This window comes from Colletotrichum spaethianum (genome assembly GCF_022836535.1).
Source record: "Colletotrichum spaethianum MAFF 239500 DNA, contig12, whole genome shotgun sequence".
NCBI classification, from domain to species: domain Eukaryota; kingdom Fungi; phylum Ascomycota; class Sordariomycetes; order Glomerellales; family Glomerellaceae; genus Colletotrichum; species Colletotrichum spaethianum.
The window spans coordinates 266617-281388 of record NW_026054782.1 but is presented as its reverse complement, the minus strand read 5'-3'; the positions used below and the strand labels follow the sequence as shown (position 1 = coordinate 281388).

Below are 14772 nucleotides of genomic sequence, written 5' to 3'. Positions count from 1 at the left end.
CCGAAGTACATAGTACAAGAGGGTAATGGTAGCTTTCCACAAAGTAAGCATCCTTCCTCTACCAGACGTTTTGTCCAAAGACCGTCTTATAGTCCGCCATTCTCAAAAGTAAGCCAGGGCCGCGATTGGGCCCTTATAAGCAACATCTATTCGCACTCCTCCCAGCCCCAGATTGGGCCTCCCACAGGCTCCAATCATCATTCCCTTACCATAAATGGCGATTCACCAAGCCAGCTGAGCCATCGTGGCTACATGGTGGTACCCCAAGACAATCCGCCAAGGTCACGGAAAGTTTAGAAAGCCTGCAGGCATACTGGATACTCACGCAAGATAGGGTCAACACAGCCAGTCATGTGGACCCTCAGAGAAGTTGGCATCTTTGTCGAGGACAAGCAGCCCCAAGCTGAGTCGTACTACATTAGGCAGCGTCCTGGCCGGCGATAGTAATGCCACCGGAGGTGGTCTCGATAACCTTGTATCCGTCGGCGTTAGCAGTGCCTTGGGCAGCTTGAGAGTAAGCCTCGTCGCTCCTGTGAGATATGGTTAGTCGTCATCTAGAATAAAATACAGTCCCGATGTAATCCTTACCTGTCACAAAGCACTTCCAGATCCTTGTCGCTGAGAATCTCGTGTTCACCCGACTGCTTGAAGATCTGGCCATCCTTCAACAATAGAGACTTGAGAGTCTCCTTGTCAAGGTCCTCCTTGAGGTTCACCTTCTGGCCCATCGTTTTGAACGAGCCCTTCTTGATGATCAGCTTTTCCAAGCGACGTTTAGCGTCAGCGCTCAGGAGTAGCTCCTCCTCGACAGTACCCTTGGTCGCGAGGCGATAGACAATGACGGGCCGGTTCTGGCCAATGCGGTGGCAGCGGTCCTGAGCCTGAAGATCCTGCTGAGGATTCCAATCGCTGTCAAAGAGAATGACGGTATCGGCGCTGGCGAGGTTGATGCCCTGGCCACCGGCGCGCGTAGAGAGCAAGAAAATCTTGAAGGCGGGGTTTTCATTAAATTCCTTGATCTGATCACGGCGACTCTCCTGGGAAACGGACCCATCGAGGCGGCAAGCATTCCACTTCCGCAGCTCACAATAGTCCTGGAGAATGTCGAGCTGAGTCTTGAACTGACTGAATATCAGCACCTTGTGGCCCTTGGTGAACAAGACTGGCAAGAGCCGGTCGAGCATGAGCATCTTGCCGGACGAGGTGACGATACTCTCGTCGACCGGAGGACTGCCCTCATAGCTCCAGGGATCGAAGAAATTGTGCGGGCTGTTGCACACAAGACGGAGTTGCATGTCGGGGTTGCCAAGCTTCTTGGCGCTCATTTCCTTCTTAGCTTGCTCGAGAATCTTGACTCGGTGCTGTTCTTCAGCAGACATGACGATTGTGTCATCCTCCTTGTCGTCGTCCTCGGCCTCCCTCGCCAATTTTGCTTCGAACTCGTCGTCGGAAAGCTTGTCCTCGTCATCAGGATCGGAATCGACATAACGGCGCCTCCCACGAGTGACCCGGCCTCGGGTAGTGGTTGAAGGGGTCGACTGACGAGATGACTTGGCACTCTTCGCCTGTGGAGTCTCAAGGATAGGTGCCTCTTTCCGCTTGGACCTCGCGCGAGATGACGCCTTGGACGGGGTTTTGGATGTAGTCTTTACAGTGTTTTCGGTCTTGCTAGACGAACTTCGAGCTCGGTTCATCATGGCTGAGAAGGCGTTGGCCTTCTTGGGCTCGGGAGCCGCCTTCGAGGTTGCCTTTCTAGGGCTACTTCGAATTGGGATGTCCATCTCCTTAACCGCAGCCACTTCCGTCTTGGTAGGGGCACCGATGGTCGAAGTAAGCCGCTCAACGACCTTGTTCTCCAGGTATGCGCGAGTGTCAACGTTCTTGTCATTGATGGCGTTGTAGATGTCTGTTTGTTCCTTGGTCATCGGGGCGAAGAGGATGTACTCGCGCTTCTTGGGGAGGTGGGCGGCGACATCCGCCTTGACTCGACGGAGAAGAAGAGGCTGGAGGATGACGTGGATCTTTTTGATCAACTCTTGGTTCTCGCGGTCTGCGATAAACTCCTCGGTGCCCTCCTCATCCTGCAAATCATCGAAATTGAACCACTCTTCGAAAGCCTCCCAGTCTTTGAAGATGCCGGGCATGAGGAAATGAAGGAGAGCCCAAAGCTCGCGGAGGTTGTTTTGAAGCGGTGTGCCCGTGATGAGCAGCCGGGTCGCAGAGGTGAAGTTCTCAAGCTCCTGGAACAGCTTGGATTCGAAGTTCTTCATACGATGGCCCTCGTCCTGGAAACGGTCAGCACACAGACGCCGGAAAACACTATGTAAAGGAAGTCTCTTACAATAATAATGAAGGCCCACTGGAACTTTGCCAAGGTAGCTCTTTCTCTGAGAACCATCTCATATGAGGTGCAGACCACCGGGAACTTCTTCGTGGGCATTCCATTCTTAATGTTCGGGTCGAGTTGTTCCCTCTTGATCTTGGCCCGCTGTTTGGCATCGCCATGGAACAGCACAACGGGGATTTCAGGACACCACTTTTCGAATTCGTCCATCCAGTTGGATAGAGTACTGAGGGGTGCAACAATCAGGTGAGGGCCCAAGTAGTTTTGCTCTCTGGTATGAGCAATAAGGGAGATTGTTTGTACGGTTTTGCCTGGAGGGAAAGTCAGTTGGCTGAACCTGGGGCGGGCTTTGAGGTGTCCCGAATGGCCACGTTCTCGTGCAAATTGGGTAAGTTGAGACACTTACCGAGACCCATTTCATCCGCGAGGATGCCGGACAAGCCTTGGATGCAGATCTCTGCCATCCAGGTGAGACCCTCCAGCTGATAGTCACGCATCTCGCCGCCGGTCATGAGCTTGGGCTGAGATGCCATGGCCAGTTTGTGGTCTCCAAGAGTTTCACCCTCCAGACTGGTTCCGACTCGACCCAAGGCCTGAGTTTTCGTAACGAGCATGTCACTGAAAGCCGCAGATCTTGCTAACAAGCCTTCCAACTCTCTGGCCCTCCTCTGCCGCTCTTCTTTGCTCAGCTCATTCTTCTTCTTGCGGCGGTTCTTGGCGTTCTGTGCCTTTTTGGCCGCCTTGGTCTTCTTCTCATTGGCAGCACGAGCTTTGGCCTCCTCTTCCATAATGCTCTTGAACTCGGCATCGATGGGCTCAACGCTATCGTCCCGGGGAGGTGAGGAGGGGGCGCTCGTGTCAAGACGCCGGTTGGTGGACATGACCGACTCCACCTCCGAGGTAGCAGATGAATCCATGTTGAAATCCAGTATTCACGTACGGCGAGTCTGGGTTGGAGTGTGCGAACTGTGTGGCACGGAAACCGGTTGTCCGTCTAGAAGAGCCCAGGGCGAAGAGAGAGCAGCGAACGTGCTGAAAATCGATGATGGTATTGCCACCAGCACGCTAAATTCAAGTGCTTTGGTCTGTGCCCGTTCGTATCTGAAATGTAAAAAATGATGCAATTGAGGAAAGAGAAAGGTAAAATAGAGTATGTTATCGTGATACAGAGCTGAGGGTTGGAATTCGAGGCTTGCCTCCACAGAAAATAAGAGTTGGAGGGAAAAGCTAAAGTGTATAGGTGCAAGGGAAGAGAGGCAGGAACAGACAGGCTTTAGCTGTCCCAGGGGCGCGATCCGCGGGGCAAAAAAAGGCAGGGGGCGCGACGCGAAAGGAAGAAACGGAAAGGCGCAGTCACGTGGGTTCGTGTCGTTTTCAATTTAGGTCCCGGTCTTTTTTCTTTTTTCTTTCTTGTCGTTCAGGCACCCCGTCGTCATTGAGAAGAGTCGGCGATCGAGAAGAGATCGGGAGGCCCCAGCGTCGCAATCTGCAATTTGCACCCTTGACAATTGCAGAAGCCCAAGTACCTAACAGCAATCATGCCCTCTGTCAATACGAAGATTGCATCCAGTGTGACGCAAGGTTTATTGATTGTCAGTTTAGCAACGGTAGCGAAGGGCAACCACGCAGTAGGCTCTCAGATAGAATGACCAAAGGAGCAGTCTACGCAACGGCTCTCGGTACTCGGAATGAAATGAAAGCTAAAATGCGATGTGAACGAACAATTGCATGGCAACGAAGTGTGCACCTAAGGAAACAATCGATGGGACGAACCCACTCACCGAGGGTACACCGTGAACCCGGTCCGGTCACCATTTGCATACTGCCTGAGGCACTCAATTCGAATTGGCGTGTGGAGGGGCAGTCCTCCTGGGCGTCCTGTTGCTACCACTACCCCGCAGAGCCACACTGGCAAAATTTCCATCTCAGACTCACCACCGATGCTCTCCTCTCTGCGCGCCATCCGACCCAGCTCCCGCAACGTCTCCCCGTTTCGACTCGCAAGAATGGCCTCCAACACCACCTACACTCCTAACGAGGAGACCGAGATCCAGCAGTGGCTCACCACCGCCACCCGCCTGCAGCAGGCCGGCTCCGGTGACGATGCCTCCCCGATCCTCGACACCCTCAACTCCCACCTGAGCACCCGCACTACCCTCCTCGGCACCAAGCCCAGCAAGGCCGACACCGCCCTCTACTCCGCCGTCCGCCCCCTCGTCGCCAGCTGGTCCCCCGAGCAGCGCACCGGCGAGAAGGGCTACCCCAACATCGTCCGCCACCTTGACTTTGTCCAGAACTACCCCGCCTTCGCCGCCGATGTGAAGCCCGAGGACAAGGTCAAGGTCGACCTTGACGAGGTCCTCTACGTGAAGCCCCCCGTCGACGCCAAGGCCGAGAAGGAGCGCCTCAAGAAGGAGAAGGCCGCCGCCGCCGCCGCCGCCGGTGGTGACAAGGCTGCCCTCCCCGACCGCACCAAGGACAGCAAGGACAAGAGCGCCGGCGAGAAGGTCAAGGAGGCCGTCACCGAGGCCAAGGACAAAGTGAAGGCCGCTGTCACCGGTGGCGACGCGAAGCCCAAGAAGGAGAAGAAGGAGAAGGCCCCCAAGCCCCAAAAGGCCGCTGCCCCGCCGCGCCCCTGTCCCCGGCCCTCATCGACCTCCGCGTCGGCCACATCCTCAAGGCCATCAAGCACCCCGAGGCTGACTCGCTCTACGTCTCCACCATTGCCGTCGGCGACGAGCCCAACGACGACACCACCGAGTACGAGGGCCAGGTCTGCCGCACCGTCTGCTCCGGCCTCAACGGCCTCGTGCCCCTCGAGTCCATGCAGGGCCGCAAGGTCGTCGTCGTCTGCAACCTCAAGCCCGTCAAGATGCGCGGCATCAAGTCGTGCGCCATGGTCCTCGCCGCCTCCCCCAAGCTCAAGGAGGGCGAGGTCGACGACCACAAGGGCCCCGTCGAGCTCGTCACGCCCCCCGCCGACGCAAAGGCCGGCGAGAGGGTCTACTTCCAGGGCTGGGAGGGCGAGCCCGAGGGCGTTTTGAACCCCAAGAAGAAGATCTGGGAGACCTTCCAGCCCGGCTTCACCACCACCGACGACCTCGCCGTTGCCTTTGACGCCGGAGTCGTCGAGGCGCTCGGCAAGCAGGGTGTAGGCAAGCTGGTGACCAAGTCTGGCGGTGTCTGCACTGTTCCCAGCCTGAAGGACGCCGTTGTGCGGTAAAGGAAAAGAAAACAAAAGCATTTCTAATGTCTTTATGGTCAATGATGAACAAAAGTTAAGGTAGCATTGGTCTGACGAATCGCCAAAAAACTAGAACAAGATTCCCCCATTGCATCCAATAAGTCTCTTTTTCGTGTCTGCTATTGTGCATTGAACGTTTGACTGTTCTTTTCGGTTGGTTTCCCTCGACTGTTTGCATCGCATCATGAGACGGACGACGACATTGTCTTTGAGCGACAAGCCGTCTATGAGCCTTCACGTCTTGAATACTCGGACATTTTCCTCTCCAGAATGCCTACTCCTGACTTTTGTGTACCTTCTCCTACAAAGTCCCGACACTATTCGACCCCCCCGCAACCCTCCAAGGCCTGCTCACCATGGATATACCACAACCGATCCTGAAAGTCGTCGCCGTGGCCCTCTCAGTCGGCATACTCGTTGAGCTCGCCGTCCTAGCAAAGATCGTTGGCTGGTCTCACGAAGAGCAACTGGATTGGGACCCGGACACCGGCCGCTTCAACCCCCTCAACAACGACGAGGACACAGCCGAGAAACATCAGCCACAACGAGACACCCGGATGCCCCCGGTAGACCACACGCTCTGAAAGATGCGGGAGTTGGGCTTTGTCGGCTTCGCCTTCGCGGTCTACCGCCGGCCTCATCTTGATACCCAGCCATATTCAATCATCAGACCCGTCTCGCAAGTGGAAAGCTGCTTATGGAGGAAAGCTCAGGTGATGGAAGGTGGCCACACAATACATGATGGTTTGGTGGATAGGCACGATGGATGAGAGCTGGGGGGCGGCGGGCAACAGAATGCCCGGCTTATGAGGTCAGGAACAGATTCTTTTATGAGCATGAGATACCCCTAGGAAGCAAGTCACAACAGTAATCACAAAAGATGAACCACCCCCTTTGATACTCATCTTCCCGCATTTATGACCGTGCTTTGTACATTTGCAAAAACTTTTGCCCTCCGTCTAGGGTATGACCATGCGCCTCAAACAGAAGGAAATTCAAGCAAAACACCTATTTCTTCCCAGCCTTGCTGCCGGCCTTCTTCTTCACCGACGCGACGAGCCTGCTCAGCTCATCGTCCTCGGCCTTCTTCTCCCCCTTGGACTTCTTCGCCTTCTTGCCGTCCCTCTCGGCGGGCGGCTCGTCGTCCCCGTCTCCGCCGGCCTTCCTCTTCTTGCGTCCCTCCTCGAGCAGCTTCTGCATCGCCTCGGTGCCCTTGAACTTGGGGTTTGACGGGTCGATGGCGTACTCGTGGCTCTCGAACACGGCCTTGAAACGGTCGTCGTCGACGTCCATCTTGAAGTCCTGCTGCAGCCCGACCTTTTCGTCGCCGTCTGCGGCGGCAGCCTTCTTCGCAGCCAGCTTCTTGGCTGCCTTACCCTTCTTCTTCTTGAGCTTCTCCGCCTTCAAGATCTCATTCATGTCGAAGTGGTCCAGATGCTCCGCCTGCTCGTTGTCGTTCTCGTCCGCCATCAGGAGCTGAAGCTGCGCCTTCTGCTCCGCCTTCTCCTTCTCCTCGGCCTCGCGCGCCGCGCGCTTCGCAAGACGCTCCTCCTTACGGATCGACGTCTTGGTCTTGGTGGCCGCCGCCGCCGGCTCGTCGGTCGTGAAGAAGGGGTCGTCGAAGCCGAGGTCTTCTCCCGCGTCGCCGATCTCCTCCTCTGCAGACTCGGCGGCCTCTTTGGTGGTGGCTGCGACGCCGCCCTCGCGTCTAGCGCGAGCGGCCTCGCGCTTCTTCTCCTTGCGCTCGCGTTCCTTGCGCTTGTACTTCTCAATCGTCGTCTCCTCCTCCTCAGACTTCCTGTCCTTCTTGCTTTCCGTCAAAGCGGGTGTGAACGTGATCTCCATCTCGCCGACGGGGCCGTCTTTAGACTTCTTCTCCTCCTCGGCGCCCAGTCCCAGGGCCTCTCTCATCTTCCGGCGGGCGAGTTCCTTCTTGGAGAGCTTGGGCTCGGCAGCTGCCGCTTCCTCCTCTTCCTTCTCCTCGTCGTCGAAACCCGCAAAAGAATCGCCGTCATCCTCGCTGTCGCTGGCCAGGTATGCCTTGAGGTCGTTCTCCTCAAGCTGCGAGCGGCTACCGGTGAAGGCGCGGTTGATGGAAGCCTTGCGCGCAGCGTCGTCGGGGTTGACGTCCCAAGTGAGCTTCACCTTGGAGTGCTGCAGAGCGTCGGTGATGAACTCGACAGGCTTGTATCCCTCCGGCATCTTATCGCACTCGTCTCTGGGCTCGTCGTCGAAGGTAACGTCGTCGGGGATGAAACGCAAGTCGAGGAAGTTGGATGATGACTGGTACTCCGTGCCGTCGGTGGCCTCGTAAAGCTTCTGTGCCGTCGTCTTGTCGGAGACGGTCATGACGGCGTAGAAGTACCGCAGCCGGTCGAGCTGGTACTTGCGCAGCGCATCATGGTCAAAGTCCTCCGCGTCGCCCTCCTCCAGCAGCTCCTTCTTGATCGCTTCTTCCTCCGCTTCGCTGTCCTCGCTATCCTCGTCGGAGTCGTCAGACTTCTTGAAGATCTCCTTGGGGGGCCCTCCAGCTCCTCGCGCTGCATGCGCTCCTTGCCGAACTCGCTAGGGTAGACAGAGACCTTTTCGATGCGGCCGCCGGTCGAGGGCAGAAAGCTGGTGAAGAGCGCAAACAGATCGGCTGACTTGATGTTGTCCCAATCGAGGTTGACGATTGCTATCCGGTTCGTGACCTCGCCGTCCTCAACCTCGGCCTGCTCGTCGTGCAGGCGAGACATGGACGCCTTAGGGTCGGCCACAGCTGCGGTCTCTTCGTCCGACTCGTCGTCATCTTCAGATTCTGACTCCGACTCTGACTCCGAGAAACCGCCACCGCGCGCAGGGTCGTACTTGGCGTCGGCCTTTGCCAGCTCGCGCTCAACAATGTCGTCGGCCTCGACCTCCATGCCCTCCTCCTGTTCCTCGTCACCTTCTTCTTCACCATCCTCTGGCTCATAGAGTCGCTGCAAGGCCTTCTTCTTGGTGTCAGACTTGACTTTTCTGCCGTAACGGTCGACCTTTGCGGTGGATGTGAAGGAATCGTCCTTCAGCATGCGCGAGAATCGCTTATCGATTGTCGTCTTGGTCTGCTTCTTGGAAGGGAGGCGGAAGCGGGGGTCGGTCTCGAAGTTCGAGAACCGAGAGTCGGCAATTTTGCCATTTTTGCTCGATTTCGAAGACATGACTACGGTGTTGAATTGATGATTGCAGAATGTTGCAAATCTTCGCCGTGTCGCATGCACTGGAAAATGCAATTCGGGCATGGGGTCGACGAAAATTTAGTGGGTCTCATTTTCTGCCGTCAAGGCGGTCAGGGCACTTCACGGTGAGCTTCACCGAGGATTCCAACAAGCACCAGCCAACCTTAGTCAACCGTGACCAGCCGTCAGTGCTATCCTACAGCCAAAGTGAGGTTGTTCGCAGATTAGAAGATTGGCTTGTACCGACATTGTTGTAGTCACTGGTGCTGTTACCATGAAGATCCCCGCTCCCAAACTCGTTGCAGGTTTATTTTCCTTGATTAGCTGTCTCATCTCTTTCGCAGCAGCCCTCCGTCTCTCTAGCACTCCTCGTAGAAATGGCACAAGGACGACATGAGAGAGCGGCAGAAGTATTATTAACCAGATACAAGCCAACTAGATGAAACTATTCCAAACTACCGATACGTGAGTCTTGGCTACAGGCAGGTGCATCCCCCCCTTTTGCACTTTCCTCTTAACAAGCTGCTTCCAAACTTCGTGCCTTCCCGGTATTGTTCAGAACTCAAGATTTCCGCCGTTCTTTCCTCAAGTGCTTTGAGCTGTACAGCCCAATTCCTCCTCATCCCCAGCTTATAAAATACCATCTTTCTCCTGACCCATCTACTCCTTCAACTTCTCCAATACCTCAACAACCTAGATGCTCTGACACTCGATAAGCCATCCCATACCCCATCAAGCCCAAGCTTAACCTGATACCTCATACATCAAGCTCTCTTCACACTCATCTACGATACTGCCTACCCTCACTCCCCGGACTGTCCCTCTTTCTTACCATAGAGGCTGGATTTTCTTTACCCGCGTCCTTCTTTCTTACCTCAGCTCGGCTCTACTCACTCATCATGAGCTCTTCCTCCGAGGGTAAGGAAGTGAACCTTCCGCTTTGTTCGAGCATCAGTTCGGAATCCTACAGCGATTCACTTGGTTCACACACCGAAGTCCCGGGTTCCACTTTCCCCCGTGGCAAAGCTACTCTTGCTGACCCTTCCTCCCTGTCCGATGAGACAGCGCCTCAAGAACAGGCCATAAGATCAAATGAGTTGCAAGATCCCATTCGACTTGCTTCCTATCCCTACATGCCTTCGACTGTCACCATATCTGAGGATCCGGGTTTTCTTGTCTCACAAGAAGACAAGGTGGTAAGGAAACACAACATTAACAGTAGTCCAGCCAGTTCGGACACAATAACATCAAATGACCAGCCAGCCGATCACGCAGCCGAGCAACCGGGCTCCTCTAATACTCGTCTGCCTATCAGCACCGATGCCATCCCGGACGAGATGGAGGGACCGAACCAGTTCCACCCAAGCGATCTACCATTTGCAGATGCAGATGCAGATTTTGATGGCTTAGGAATGGACGTCCCTGAGTACTCGTCCGAAGACGATCTTCAGGGCCCGGCAATAGGTACAAAGGCTGCTACGAGGAAAAGCAAGCGGGTAGCTTTCACGAACGACAACGTCGGCCAAGACCTGCAGCCCATGCGCAGGGCCAGAACTCCTCAAGAGTATATCGCAAATCTGAAGAAAAAGGCTGAGAGAGATTTGAAAAGGGACTTCATGAAGCAAATCAGCTTGAAGAGAAGTGCGGGGGTCTCTGACATCCTCTTAGAACCACCAAAAGCGAAAAGACGACGACAGCAAAGGTCGTCAGCAAATAGCCACAGTGACACGGACGAACCTACATCAACTACAATCGCAATGGCTAACGACATGCCTGAACTTGGCGGTATCCCGAATTATGACCAGGTCAAAGTGTCGAAGAGCAGTCGGAGGAAGCAAATCGCCGCCGCAACAACTGAAGGTGACAGCAATAGGCATCTTGCTTCCCAGAAGAGAGATGCAAATCTTGGAATGACGATCTGGGGCCTTGCAAATGTCGACTGCATCGGCACCTCTGACTACAAGCTGAAGGGGATGAGGACGCCCATTCGAGGCTGGCAACTGCAAGCGGCCGCCCGCATGGTCATGAGGGAGAACGCTGATGACCGCCCCCATGGAGGAATCCTTGGTGACCAGATGGGTATGGGCAAGACGCTCACTAGTCTTGTCCTCATTGTCGGATGCCCTCCTCTTCCTCAGGACATCCAGGCGGGTCGCGGTGGCACTCTTGTGGTTGTTCCAGGTCCCAATGTCCTGAAGGAATGGACGGAAGCAATTTCCCAGCATACAGATTGTATTCAATCGAGCGATGTCCTCCTTTTCAAGCAAGGAACTACTAACTTGGAAACAAGTCAGATCGCACAGTACAAGGTCGTGTAAGTATACCATCTGGCGACTTTGATCATGATTTGACCTGACAAATTCTCTCAGAATCACCACGTATCAGGAACTCCTCAAATACCCGTCTATCAAGAAGCTGTCGGCTCTAGCCGAGACCCATGGCGAAGGAACTGAAGATTTTCATAACGCCGTGAAGAATACTGCCGGCCCCCTTTTCGGCATTGAGTGGTACCGAGTTGTTTTTGATGAGCTTCATACAATCAAGAACTCTGAGACACAGAGTAAGTTTTCGTTACTGGTTTATCTTTGTATCAATTAACCTAAATTGACGACAGCCTTCAACGCTTGTTATCATTTATACAGCAAGAGAGTCTGGGGACTCAGCGGAACTCCACTGATTAATCAGAGCAAAGGTAGGCGCCTCTTGACACGACCTAACGTTTCATGCTTACTCACTAGAACGCAGAAATCTATCCTTATGTCAAGCTCATCGGGGTCGAGGGCGTTGAGACCAAGAAAGAGTTCAACAAGATCTACAAGAAAGGGGTATGTTCTGGAGTTCAACGGAAGTAAGGTCCTTCAAAGCTAATCATGACCCAGCCCAATGCCAGCAAGAAGCTGGACGCGTTAATCAACCTGATAACAATTCGCCGGTAAGTTTGTTTCAGCGTTCTCATTTGGAGAAGAGACTGATGAATGACAGGAGCCACGAGGACAAATTCCTTGGGAAGCAGATGTTGGAGGGCCTTCCCCAGTTCGACGCTGAGGTCCGTTGGGTCAACCTTTCCCAAGAAGAACAGTTGATTTACGAGTAAGGGGCCTATTCATATTCCTATTCCCACTGAGTCCTTTTCTGCTGACATGGTCTCAAGTGCAATCAGTCATCACTTCGACAACCAGACGCCCCCCTTTCCTATAGTCTCGATGCTACAGAAAAGACGGGCAATCTCTCACCCATATCTCTTGGAGATGTCATTTCTTGAGAAAATTGAAAACGACGTCATCCAAAGTCTGATTGATAGTCTGAAGGAAGTTGAAGGGAACAGATGGGTATATCATCAAATCGGCAAATGTTTCGGCAGACGCGACCCATCTAACTTGTCCGCCTTTGCCGGTGGGAGTGACGGAGAAGAGGTTCCTGAGCTCACGCCTCGGGAAAGAAATTACGTCCCGATGCATCCATTCGGAAAGTCGACCTTTGGTGGAGTGTTCAGCATGGCACATTTGCTTGATTACACCATTGCCGAGAAGAACACTAGCAAGATCAAGTGCGGAGTGTGCAATAAAAAGAAGAAGGCCGAGCCTATGCGCATTGTTAAGGTATGTTGATCTCTAGGTACTGCAACTGTGATAAGGCTACTTACCAACGTCTTACAGTGCAACCACGTCTTCTGCAGCCAATGCCTCTATCAGGTCATGTACAAATCAACAACATACTCCAGGTGTCCAACTTGCAAAAAGGCTTTTGACAAATACGAGGTTACTCCAGTGCCAACTCTCTTATCCAAGGCTGCCGAGTGTGCCTCAGACTTTGAGGAGTCCGGTAGTGAGGATTCAGACGATAGCACGCCTCGTAAAAAAAAAGCGCAGGAGAAGCGTCGCAAGGCACAAGAGAGACGCGAGAGGAAGAAGAAGTCGCGTCGCAAGTACGGCGGCGACTACATCAACAACCTACCCGGACTTGAGGAGGGAGACTCGTCGTATCTCATGATCGGCGTAAACGAGAATAATGGCGTCCCATGCCCTGGGACAAAGCTGACAGTTGCCAAGGAGATTGTTCTCCAGTGGCAGATGGAGGCGCCCAACGACAAGATCATTGGTAAGTGGCGGATCCATGTATAATCCCCCTCGTTTTCTTGCGCTGCTAACTTCGATGTGAAAGTCTTTGTCGAGTTTATCAAGACCGCGATCTTGTTGGGCATCGTCCTGAACCTGGAAGACATCCCGTTCGTCTACCTCAATGGTAAGCTCACATCGACTGAGAAGCTCAGAGCGGTGGACGCCTTCAAGAAGGATCCAAAGGTCAAGATTCTTGTAAGTCATATTGACCCATAGTGAAGACTACTAAACAAGTATGTTGACATTTGTAACCACATTGACAGATTGCATCGATGAAAGTGGGTGGACAGGCCCTGAACCTGACCTGCGCGAATAGGGTCATCCAGATCGATTCGTGGTGGAACGAGGCCGCGGGCGACCAGGCAAACGGGCGTGTGAATCGAATGGGCCAGCTGAAGCCATCCCACGCTGTCGTAATAAAGGCCCGGGGTACCATTGACGAGTACATTACGAACCTGCAGGATCGCAAGACGGGGGAAATCGAACACACATTACAGGATGACGGCCGCAACACCGAGGTACTTGGTGAGTACGAGACCATGGCCATCACCGCCCCCTCCGCATGGCAGGCGCTCAAGCAACGCATCATCGACGACATCGAGCGAGAGAATGGTCCGCAGGGCATTCGATGATTCCTTCCACGATCTTGAAGGACGAGGCGTGACAGGGCTGTTCGACGAGAGTCACTCTTGCGAATTATGCTGCGCGCAGCGAACATTTGTAGTGGAGCGTTGAGGAGTTGGTATATCCATCTCCCGTCTACTTCTATGATTGGTCTAAAGACACCCAGCGATTTTCCTTTGATATTTTGTCTTTTTTCCCTCCAGATACGAGCGGCATGGATGCCTGCGAGGTGTAGTTCGAGATGGAAACACCAGCAACGACAACGGCAGGGGCCTCCGCTCATCACAACGACTTGGCGGATCTCAGCACACGATCATGAGTATATCCTGCGACCTGGTAACTAGGCACACGGACATAGCTAGTTGGAAGAAGCAGGCATTGGTATCAGACTTTAGATAGAAAACACAAGAGACTTGATTCTCACCAGGACTCGACCGCGTGTGCAGATGATATGCCTTATTCCTATGTAAAGACCTCGCGTGAACTCATCAATCTTTCACGGAGCAGTCTTTTAGAACCAAGCTTGACTCTCACCACTCTCCCGCCAGAGTCGTTTCGCAGAAGCTGTTCCAGCAAACCCACCCCCGCGGCATGAATCCGCCACGAAGGCCAAGGAGGACAAAATCAAGGCGTCACCTTCGTCAAGCCGGGCCCGAACTCAAGATCCACGCCCCTGACCCACCCCTGAATCCGCACAGGGGAACCTCATGGCGCAGAGCCGGGCCACGAAGGCCCCCAATCTGAGGCCGGCAGCCGCGGGGATCCCTCTTCGCAAGCTGCGGTCCTGATACCGAGCTTTCATCGCAAGAATAACCATTTCCATGCGGGACGGGGCAGCGGGAAGCGATTCAAATGCACGTCAAATGCACGTCAAACCACGTTCCGGCAGTGTTCCCGCAATGGCTGCGGAAGGCGACGATACTCTCACAAAGTCCCCGCTGCAGTTATCCCACACGAGGTTCGAGATGCGCCGGCAAGACGTGAACGAAACACCTCTCTGTCCATGTTGATGCCGTTGCTCCAGCACACGTCCAACTCTATACATCAAGAAGGGCAACCTCTTGACCCCGGACCGTGGACAATAGGGGAAGGGGTGCTGTCAGGGGCAAGGTGGTGTCCCGTCATGGATAATCATAAACAAACGTTAAATCAAGGCCCACCGGCTGTAAATGGCTCGAGGCCGCGGTGCAAGCCTCGCGGATCCAAGGGAGCTTCCGGGGCTCCTTTCTAAGTAGCACCCCG

At 54.2% G+C, this 14772-nt stretch overlaps 6 protein-coding genes across 6 annotated transcripts; 4 read left to right on the top strand and 2 right to left on the bottom strand.

Annotated features, from left to right (window-relative positions):
- Positions 1-418: 418 nt before the first annotated feature.
- On the bottom strand, positions 419-3261 carry ColSpa_05401 (lymphoid-specific helicase; the record flags this gene model as incomplete). Its single annotated transcript, XM_049271613.1, has 5 exons — positions 419-530; positions 589-1513; positions 1763-2285; positions 2342-2655; positions 2751-3261. 5 exons carry the CDS (start codon positions 3259-3261, stop codon positions 419-421), a joined length of 2385 nt encoding a protein of 794 aa, XP_049127570.1.
- Positions 3262-4350: 1089 nt separating this feature from the next.
- Positions 4351-5567, top strand: ColSpa_05400 (tRNA-dihydrouridine(16/17) synthase [NAD(P)(+)]; the record flags this gene model as incomplete). Its single annotated transcript, XM_049271612.1, is given in 2 exon segments — positions 4351-4903; positions 4918-5567. 2 exon segments carry the CDS (start codon positions 4351-4353, stop codon positions 5565-5567), a joined length of 1203 nt encoding a protein of 400 aa, XP_049127569.1.
- A 377-nt stretch (positions 5568-5944) lies between these two features.
- Positions 5945-6172, top strand: ColSpa_05399 (uncharacterized protein; the record flags this gene model as incomplete). The annotated part of the gene is made up of 1 exon (XM_049271611.1): positions 5945-6172. The coding sequence occupies one exon, from the start codon at positions 5945-5947 to the stop codon at positions 6170-6172; it is 228 nt and encodes a 75-aa protein (XP_049127568.1).
- Positions 6173-6596: 424 nt separating this feature from the next.
- Positions 6597-8770, bottom strand: ColSpa_05398 (pre-rRNA-processing protein esf1; the record flags this gene model as incomplete). Its single annotated transcript, XM_049271610.1, has 2 exons — positions 6597-8153; positions 8471-8770. 2 exons carry the CDS (start codon positions 8768-8770, stop codon positions 6597-6599), a joined length of 1857 nt encoding a protein of 618 aa, XP_049127567.1.
- A 1775-nt stretch (positions 8771-10545) lies between these two features.
- Positions 10546-11882, top strand: ColSpa_05397 (putative global transcription activator SNF2L2; the record flags this gene model as incomplete). The annotated part of the gene is made up of 5 exons (XM_049271609.1): positions 10546-11020; positions 11244-11348; positions 11534-11613; positions 11668-11720; positions 11771-11882. 5 exons carry the CDS (start codon positions 10546-10548, stop codon positions 11880-11882), a joined length of 825 nt encoding a protein of 274 aa, XP_049127566.1.
- A 400-nt stretch (positions 11883-12282) lies between these two features.
- On the top strand, positions 12283-13538 carry ColSpa_05396 (putative ATP-dependent helicase; the record flags this gene model as incomplete). Its single annotated transcript, XM_049271608.1, has 4 exons — positions 12283-12387; positions 12445-12886; positions 12950-13101; positions 13170-13538. 4 exons carry the CDS (start codon positions 12283-12285, stop codon positions 13536-13538), a joined length of 1068 nt encoding a protein of 355 aa, XP_049127565.1.
- Positions 13539-14772: the final 1234 nt, after the last annotated feature.